At 40.7% G+C, this 10,074-nt stretch overlaps 1 protein-coding gene across 1 annotated transcript in view; it reads left to right on the plus strand.

Annotated features, from left to right (window-relative positions):
- si:dkey-67c22.2 (uncharacterized protein LOC792544 homolog) overlaps positions 1–9,514 on the plus strand; it is a 51,475-nt gene extending 41,961 nt beyond the window's left edge. The window contains exons 10-14 of the mRNA XM_034186025.1: positions 1,588–2,011; positions 3,352–3,884; positions 4,202–4,674; positions 4,840–4,932; positions 6,592–9,514. Coding sequence (XP_034041916.1) covers positions 1,588–2,011; positions 3,352–3,884; positions 4,202–4,674; positions 4,840–4,914 — 1,505 coding nt within the window. The 3' untranslated portion in view covers positions 4,915–4,932; positions 6,592–9,514. The remainder of the gene's footprint in view (positions 1–1,587; positions 2,012–3,351; positions 3,885–4,201; positions 4,675–4,839; positions 4,933–6,591) is intronic.
- Positions 9,515–10,074: the final 560 nt, after the last annotated feature.

The raw sequence follows: 10,074 nt of genomic DNA on the forward strand, positions 1-10,074 counted from the left end.
AGTCGAAATACGTCAATTGATGCTGTCCATTAATTGGCTGAAAGCTGCGGTCCTCATGTCGTTTATATTCACACACACAATAAATATAAAGTCTTACCTCTTAGTTGTATTGGATTCATCAACATGTCCTACAGAAAACGACGTCTGAAAACAATTAAATCCTTGTCATGGATGAAGAAAAGTCCCTCTGGCACTTTGCGCTACAGTTGTGCCTCCCGATAGATCAGTCAGCCGAGCCTCTCCCCTTCCTTCCCCACAGTGTCAGATCACCTTAACATCTCATTTACCACAGACACCAGGTGATCCTGGCTGCACGATTACATTATCTCATGATGCATAAAGGGGAAAAAAAAAGTTAAAATTACCAGTACTCAGTTCTGAGTGTGGAGCGGATCAGACGCCACAACACACCATGTGTGCGCTGTATGACCTGCGCGTCAGGCAAACGGCATTTACCGTACGTATTTAATTAAAAGTTAAAAAATCCTTCTCTCTATTGAGGGGTCTCAAACTCATTCCAGAAAGGGCTGAGAGGGTGCAGGTTTTCTTTGCAACCACCCACTCCTCCATGTGATTTCATTGATTAACTGATTCCACCTGCTCAAAGTGATGTTAACCTGGTGGAGTGGGTGGTTGCAAAGAAAACCTGCACCCTCTCAACCCTTTCTGGAACATGTTTGAGACCTCTGACATATTTGCCCCTTCTATACTGTAGGGTGACACTGGCAGAGTGTTGAACCTCTGCGCCCATGTGACGTCACACATTGCTGTTATAGTAGAAGGCATGGCAGCCTGCTGGTGGCTTTAGCCCAGCCATACAAAAACACTCTTAACAGGAAATACCATAAGGAAATAGCACATATCATAATCTACAAACCCAATCATAAAGTATCAGTGGGTTTTCTTTTCCTTTAAGTGGCAGGGGTGGTGCCCAAGTGGTTAGTGTGCTTGGTTTCAGTGCAGAAGGTTCCTGGTTCAAACCTCATGGCTGCCACATTTCTCCATGTAATGTGGAGTTGAGTCAGGAAGGGCATCCAGTGAAAATCTTGTGCCAAATCAACATGCAGATCCACCTTGGGTCTGAGGTGGTGACCCCGAGTGAAAACAAGGGAGCAGCCGATGGGACTTACTTGACTTAATTTCAGTTACATTTTTATTTATTATATCTGGAGCATAGACATGTCATCTGTTTGTGTGGTCTTGTGATTCCTGATGTTGCATGCACCTATCAGATTATTATTGTGTATTGTCACAGAGCTTTTTCTACGGTGCCCCAGCTCTGTGGAACGATCTCCCGGCACACGTATAGCAGTCGGATACTGTGGAGGCTTTTAAATCACGTTTAAAGACTCATTTGTTTTCCTTGTTTTATCATTAGTGTTGTGTTTTTATTTTTGTATTCTTTTATGGTTTTGTCTTTTTATTGTTTTTAAATTTTTAATTCAGTTTTTTCTGTTTTTATTATCTTGTGTGAAATGTCTTGACGATTTCATCGTGAATTGGCGCTATATAAATTAATAAACTTGATTTTGATTTGATTTTCCAAATTTTAGAGGCCTTCTATTTATCTTTTCTTGCATTTTGTAGATGTCTGCAAACCTCCAAGCCCCCAGCAGCCAGTATCTGACCAACCTGGGAGTTCTTCAGATAAACTACAGGAACAGCCTCCGACTCTTGTTCCCAGCAATGAAGAGCAGCAGGAAGAGGGTGGTGGCACCCCACCCAGCTCATCTGATGAGCAAGATAGTTCCAGGTCCAGATCTGATTCACCTGAACATGGCACTGGTCCAGATGGCTCAAATTGTTCAGAGGGCTCAGAAGAGGAAGAGGATTCTTCTGTTCCCGTTAAAACTGCTCTTAAACACCAGAGAAGCTCCTCACGTTCAGTGTCCCCAGAAGTGCAAAAGAAGGTGTCACAGTTGAGCTCCCCTCAGGCAAACAGGAAACCACGCTCAACATCATCACCTCGAGGATCAACGTCCAAGACTGCCTTCAAAAAGAAACAGTCCAGGTTTGTGATGTTTATGGGAATCTACAACCTGCAAATTAACTCAAGTTTAATGAATAAGTAGATTGATTAGTTAATAAATAGCTTGAATTGATCAAAGTGCGGTTAAAAGGAGGTGTAATTGGCATACACAGCTGTCTGATTAAAACTGACTTTTCTAGACCATAGTTTGGTTTGATAAAATAAAAATAGCTAATCTAGAGTTTAGCTATTATTATTCTTATCAAATAAACCTTTTGTCAGTAGGAAGCATGAGATGTTTGCATTACATCATATTTTGCATGATTGTTTTGCAAACCAGCAGTGAAAAATGAGATGTTCCTGTGAATTTCAAACCTCTATTATATTTCAAGAATTGTGGCCCTGTGAGGTACCTACCTGAATGATGGTCATTAGATGTAGGCCTAAACTTACCCCCTTATAATGGGGTGTAAAAGCAAAATGTGTACACATACGAGTATTACCAAAAACCTGTTTCCTACCTTTTTTGGGACCTAATGGCACACTGAACGTGGTTATAATGCAAATCAGAAATGGTGCTGCTGGAGCCATTGGTTGATTTGAGATGGAATGACACATTTGTGAATGTGACTCTGTGTTGTAGTGCTTGACTTAAGTTTCCCAAAGTAATCTCTTGCCCATGTAGCTATATCAGCTGTTTATGAATGACAGTTCTTGATACAGTGCCATCTGAGGGATCTGAGATCATGGATGTTCATCTTGCACTCTTGCCCTTTAGGCACTGAAATTCCTCCAGATTCTTTGTATCTTTTAATGATAGTGTGTACTGGGAAATAGGCAAATCCCTTCCAATCTTTCTTTGAAGGACTTTACTTTTAAACATTTCAACAGTTTTCTCATACATTGACAAAATGGAGATCTGCGCTGCTAGTTTTTGCTCTTCAGAGACTTGGCCTTTTGTGGATACTCATTTTATACCAAATCATAACAATCACCCGTTGACATCACCTGTTAGAAATAGCTTCATTATTTATTTATTTTTACCTCACTGCTCTCTTTCTTGCAGGCCTTAAATGCAGGAATGTATATTGATAAATAAATTAAGTTGACCACACAAATGGTAAATATCTTCACGGTTCATACTGTCTGCAGTGAAATAAAGTAAATGTTAATGTCACTGTCTGGTTTTTTTTTTTTTTTTTTAATTTGCATTTTTCTATACCGTCCAACCTTTTTAACGATTTGGGGTTGTAGTTGTGATTGGCCCTATTACCAATCATTTTATTCTGCTGCAGGTATTAACAGTGTCCTGGGTTTAATAAAATTCTTGGGCATCAAAAGAAGACATTATGGTACAACTAATGAATTGTGGTTGCTAACAGGTCCAAGACTCCAGTGAGAAAGAGAGAATCTGTCTCTCCATCAGAGAGGAAAAAACGCCGATCTAAATCTCGTAGTCCTGCTCGTCGACGACGGACCAGTCGGTCACGCTCAGCCACACGTCGCAAGAGGTCACGCTCCAAGTCTCGGACCAGAGTCCGTCGATCCAAGTCCCGTTCTCCAACACGCAAGAGGCGATCTCGCACTCGTTCTCCTGCCTCCCGGGGGAGGAGAAGGTCCAAGTCTGCAGACAGGAGCAAACGATCAAAGAGTCGCTCTATGGGCCGGAGGAAGAGGTCCAGGTCAGGAGACAGAAGCAGGCGATCCAGGTCGCGTTCCTCTGACCGCAGGCGTAGATCTAGATCAAGGGGTCGAGGCCGACGACCAGTGTTTCGAAGCCGATCATTCGATAGACGAGACAGATGGAAGAGGGAACCCAGCCATTCTCCAGTTCTCATTCTCCGCAAGCAGCGTCGCTCAGGGTCCCGGCCACGGCGCAGCACCAGCAAGTCCCCTGCTCGGCTTACAGAGCTTGGTAAAATGTTTATTATTATTATATTTATATTTAGCTATTTAAATTACACAATAATTACATGACAGAAATGCTTTTATTGCAATTGTGAGAATAAGTGTCATAGTGACTGCATTATATCTTGGTTGTCTATCTACCCTTTTACATTTCTGTTGCTATACTTTGAAAGTTCATGAATATTTTACTCAGTCTCTCACAAATTTGTTCTGTCTCACTTTTCATATTCACTTTTCTGTTTTCACCTTTTTGTGAGACCCACTACATGTTTATCTTTGGTATTCACTATTGAATTATTCTTTCCTCTGGCTTTCTTTTTTCAGACAAGGAGCAATTACTGGAGATAGCTAAAGCTAATGCTGCTGCCATGTGTGCTAAGGCTGGAGTGCCCATTCCTGAGAGTCTGCGTCCTAAAGCCATCTTACAGCTTCCTTTACCGACTCCATCTCCTGCACCTCTCTCCCTACCTCTACCTTTACCTCTCCCAATGGGCATGGGGATGCCCACCATGGGTCCAATGGGGTTACCTAATATTCCAGGAATGCCCAGCATGTCAAATATGACCATGAGTGCAGCTATGGCCAGTATGACAGCAGCTACAATGACAGCTGCCCTGACCAACATGGGTGCTCTGGCGGCAGCCATGCCACCCTTGGCTCCTCTTCCTACTATCACCAACAAGCCCCCTCCATGCCTTGCTCCTCCAACCCCATCTCTAAACCTGGACCACATTGAAGAAGCCAAGAGGAAGGTCACTCAGCAGGCTAACATACACACGATTAAGGAGCTTACTGAGGTAAAAGGGGGTCACTAGCAAATAGGTCATTGCTGATATGTGCTTCTGAGAGTATTTGTGTTTTTGTTTTTAAATAAATAGAATGTGATGGTGTTTAGGTGATTACACCTGATCAATCCACAAGTATCTACACTTATGTGTCCCATTGTTTCTCTGTTTTTACAGAAGTGTAAGATGATTGCAAATAGCAAGGAGGAGATGGCCATTGCTAAACCCCATGTCTCAGACGATGAAAGCTAAAACCACCTTGTCTTCACGGTAAAACCTTCATGTCTCATCCATGTTATCATAGTTTATCTGCTTGCCTAATTTTGTGGGGAGAGGTAGAGTTTATAAAATAACTGACCAAAATTTTGTGATGCCACACATTAATGCAAAATTGAAAAACAAAAATATTTTCATAATTTTGAAATAATTCTGCAGTTAGAAAAATACTGTCAGCAGCTTGCGAGTGGTGACCAATAGACAACCACAAATGACTGGCTTGTGTAATTGCAACCCAGTGTTGTGCAAAGACTTGAGCAAGGTCATTCTTGTTGATTGATTCATCTGCCTGCTATTGCACGTGTTAGCGAAGTTCACCCCAAAGATGTCTTGTAAGGTTATCTTGGGGGTTACTGCAACACCTGCACATTGTTGGAGCAGTGTGTGCTGTTCAGTTTTCATGTTCATACACCAGTCTGTTATTCCTGCCATGTTTGACCAGTAACAGAACTGGCTGCAAGATCTCATTCTTGTAAAGTTATATTATCATTATCAGATTTCCATGGTCAGTAATTAGCTGTGATATGAAATGAGCACTGGCACCCCAGATCATAACTTTATCTCCACCAAAACAATCCCACTAGAGGATACAGGGTTGAGCTGAATGGTCACCTTGATGTCTGCAGATGTTGAGTCACCCATCAGGATTATGGACATTGAACCTTCTTTCATAAGAGAAAGTGAAGATTGCTAAAAATGTGACTTACAGCTGCAGTATTGCAGCCTTGCTGCATAACGCCTGTGCTGATATCTGACCTTGACATTGTTTTATTACACAAATGGCTGGAGCTGGAAGACATTTTCACACTTCTGTTACAAATCTTTTCTCCCTTCCTGCTGATAGTGTTGTTGCGATTTGCTTCACTTGTCTAGTAAAGATTGTAAATCTGGCATAAGGTAGTATAGTGATCCTGTCTTCAGGATCCTTTTGTGCACCTGGTCGTAGTCGATGTTACACCCGTTCAGTAACCCTGAAGATGTAAAATTGTTGATTGGCGCACATTGAAATAATGTGCAGTTTCCTGCTCAAGGTCAGTCCAAATCTTTGGAACTAAGCTGAAATGGACCTGTAGCTGTCTGAACCTGATGGCACCATTTAATTAGTGACCTGGTCTGAAAGTGTCTTGTGATTATTAGGACCCAGTCTGAAATATTCACTGAGAAATATTTTCTGCCAAAACACAACCAGAAGGATGTAGAACATGCTCCCATACGCTGCTGATATGAGTAAAGCACCATTTGTTAATGTGCAGTGGATGGTGTTGGAACATTTCTACCAGGTGTTTGCAGTTGTACTGCCGTTTGTCCTGTTTGTCATAGGTTTGTGGCACACATTGTGTTCCTTGAAGTAGAAAATTAAATTAGCAAAATATCTAGTATTTAAAATTAGTAAAATGTATTACATCTTGTATACAAAATTGCATACTGAAAGTCTCTGTGTTCTGCCTGAAGTTACTTTAGCAGATTGTGTGAAATGTGGTGTGTGTGTGTGTGTGTGTGTGTGTGTGTGTGTGTGTGTGTGTGTGTGTGTGTGTGTGTGTGTGTGTGTGTGTGTGTGTGTGTGTGTGTGTGTGTGTGTGTGTGTGTGTGTGTGTGTGTGAGAGCACACGTCACATGAAAATCACTTGTTTTTGTTTTTTTGTCTTTCCACAGCAACTCTTCAATGGACGGTCGGGGGGGGGGGGGTCCTTTTTCAGATGACTTGCCTTTCCACAGTTCCCTTGGGCACTTTGGGTTGCCTGTCTGAGCCTCTTAAATTACCAACAAGAGGAGCACCCTAGTTGTCATGGTTACAGTATATAAGTATCAGCCACTGGCCCACTTAGCTCTCCTGTTTGTGTGTAAGACTGAAGAATTTTCACCTGTGATACCACTGAGGAGTTCACAGTAACGTTTGTGGACAGAATTGACCCTATGCACAGCTGAAACAAGGAAATGTTTTCAGTGCCTGAAGTGCTGAATCTCTGTTGACTCCACCATTCACCGAAACCACCATTTGCTGTCATTTTTCACAGTAATTGACTTTTTGCCCAACTCTTATCCAGTGGAAACATCACAACGAGAATTTCTGTGTGATTGGATAAAAGGAGAGACATTTTGCAACATCAACTTAGCATTGAAAGAGGTCTCAAACATCTACCAACATATGAATCACAGTAACCAGATGATGTAAAAATGACATGTAAAACACTTTTATGTTTTCTTAGATCATAAACATGGGTGTTGGTAAATTTTTAAAACAAGTGCCCACAGTAATCTCTCTGACTCCAGATACACTGTGGAAATTGGTTTAACAATGCAAAGTAGTTAAACACAAATGACAGGTGTTTTTATTCACACAAAGCAAGGCAGCTGTACATTCTCCCAGCCTGATGTCACCTCTGAGGACTTCAGTTCGATTGTAGCCAGAATGATTTTGATTAATTTTACATCATCACCCAGGTAAATAAATTTGGATGCGGTGTAGCTGACTGACAGAGCAAATTATTTTACGTTTCAGTGTTTAGACTGTTTCCACAGTGTAGTTTACCACTGGAAAAGTGGGAAATATATTTACATCACCTGTCTCTGTGGAAATTAGAACATGGATGGAGCTGCATAGGGTCAATAGTCATTGCGAGTCCATGTGTATGTACGTATGTGTGTGCGCGTATGTGTGTATATAGCGACTTTCACAGCCAAACCACAGTGGTCCTGCTCATTAGTTCTTACATGGATGAATAATGAAGACTGAAGAGGAAACGAATTGAACTAACTAGCAGCGCAAGTGTTTTTGTAAGAGGTTGGTTTCTCCAAGTTTGTTTTATGCTTTCATAAAAGGCTAAGTGGCGACTTCTTCCTTATTTTGCTGGAGTCCTTTTGTTCTCACAAGCCCCTGTTTTATTTTTTCTCCCACGCATACAGTTAATACACAATTTTTAGTAGATCCTCAGATGAGATGAATACTGATTTACCGTACTGACCTGGGTTTTCATGGCACAAAGGTAACCATGTTTTGAGTCCTGCATTAGAAAAGGAGAAATGTTTTCTAGATTTGATCATTCTGAGGCCAAGGAATAACAGGATATTGGCCATTTAGCAATATTGCAGCGAGTAAGGTGTGTGTTCTGGCTCGCACAGTGATTATCGATTTGCAAAACATGACTCAGTACTGCCCTGGGTGTGGTGGAAGTGTCAAGTTATTTTTTTTTTTATATTTTGTTGAAAGTTGGAGATTTCAGAGGTTTTTGTAGATTCTTTGTTCTTATTTTAGAATTTATTTTACCATATCTTTTCCCAGAGATCACGAAGATTTGTAAGCATGATAAGAAGTGGGAGGGATAAACTCAGTGAGATTGTGAAGTTGGGATACCAATGTGTAGACGTTCAATTTTCAGTTAGGCTACTTGTCTGTGTCCTGCATTCCTCTGTCAACCAGCTTTAAATGTAATTTTGGTTAAACAGTGGCACTAGTTATGTCATCTTTTGGTTTTGTTTAAATTTCTAACAAGTGGTTAGTGGCCATCTTTGAGGTTATAGTGATAGCAGCAGCACAGAGTCCGCCATAGTTAGAGATTAGTTGTGTAATACTAGGTTATGAGCTCAAATTGGGTTCACTACCTGAATCCACCAGCTATCTTATCATACTAACCGATGCTAATTGTAAAAGCTACAGCTTCAGTCTTTTGAGGCAGTTTCTAATTTAGAAGATGGTAGTTGTCAAAAATCCACAAACCACTGGCATTTTTTTATGCTTTGAGTTTCTGCTAACTTGCTTAGGTTTTTGTGAGGAACACATTCCATTTAATTGGGTGTTGCTGTTCACGCGGGCGCACGACTTGGTTAAATTTGGTCACAGCTGTTGCACATCAGAGGTGTGTGTCTGTTGTGTGACAGGCACGATCTTTAAAGGTGTTTTGTTTAGAAACTGGTCAGTGATCATTACAGTTTCTCCTCCAGATGTAAGAATTATGGATTGGCAAAGTTATACATGTTGAATTTCAAGCTACACTAGATTCCATAAAACATTTTGTGTCTGGCAGTTGTTCATTAACTGAAGGGCAGCTTTCAGAGGCTCAGTGTGTAACATTGTACAGCTGTGTAAGAAAAATCCCAGCGCATCCTTCAGTTCACTGATACATTAATTTCATTTTATGATTATACGTTGCCAGCCTCGGGATTTGTTGTTTGTGTCTTGGTAAAAATTACCATCACGTCTGTTGGGGGAAATGGGGTGGGCGGGGTGAAGGGCAGGTTTATAAAAATTGATAGAATGGATCTTGAAATTCTGTCTCCTATTAGTTTTTATTGCAGAGGTAAATATAGCTTGATTTCTGTCATCCTGCCATGCCCAGGGCTGTTTAACTGTGGGAAGATAATTTGTGAAGGTTTTTGTCAAACTGTACCTATAGTGATTCTGTATCAAAGTGTTAAACTGTTGAATTGAATCTTTGAGGTAATCCTTAGCTCTTTAATGTCAAAAAAAAGTGAATGCATTTAGGATAAACTTTTTTGGGGGTCATTTCAGTATGACATTGCTTGCTTTGTACATAAATGTGTTGACAATTATTAAAAACCTCAAAATGATCTGTATATATAATTATATCCTTGCATGTTCTTTTTACTTTATGTATTTTGCACTCCTGAAAAAGCATACACGCATATTTGCTAAAACTGGGAATAACAGCAAGTTTGTCTTGATTTATAATGGTGATTATGTCCTATGAGGAAGACAGCTGACCTGTTTTTTACAGGTTGAAGCACCTGCAGTAGTTGTGCTGGCCCCTCCGGCAATCCAAAAGTGGTTTTGTGAGCTAAACTGTCTGGTTGCCAAAAAGGAGGATTTCCACTGTATATAGCAGATAAAATCCTGGTCAGATACAAAACAGGCCACAAAGGGGAGCTACAGTAGTGTTCAGAATAATAGTAGTGTTATGTGACTAAAAAGATTAATCCAGGTTTTGAGTATATTCTTATTGTTACATGGGAAACAAGGTACCAGTAGATGGAGTAGATTCTCAAATCCACAAGACCAAGCATTCAGATATGCACACTCTTAAGGTATGAATTGGGCTGTTAGTAATAAAAAGTAGAAAAGGGATTGTTCACAATAATGTAGCATCTGCTGTTGACGCTACAAGCTCAAAACTATTATAT

Source organism: Thalassophryne amazonica, chromosome 14 (assembly GCF_902500255.1).
Source record: "Thalassophryne amazonica chromosome 14, fThaAma1.1, whole genome shotgun sequence".
Classification (NCBI taxonomy): Eukaryota; Metazoa; Chordata; class Actinopteri; order Batrachoidiformes; family Batrachoididae; genus Thalassophryne; species Thalassophryne amazonica.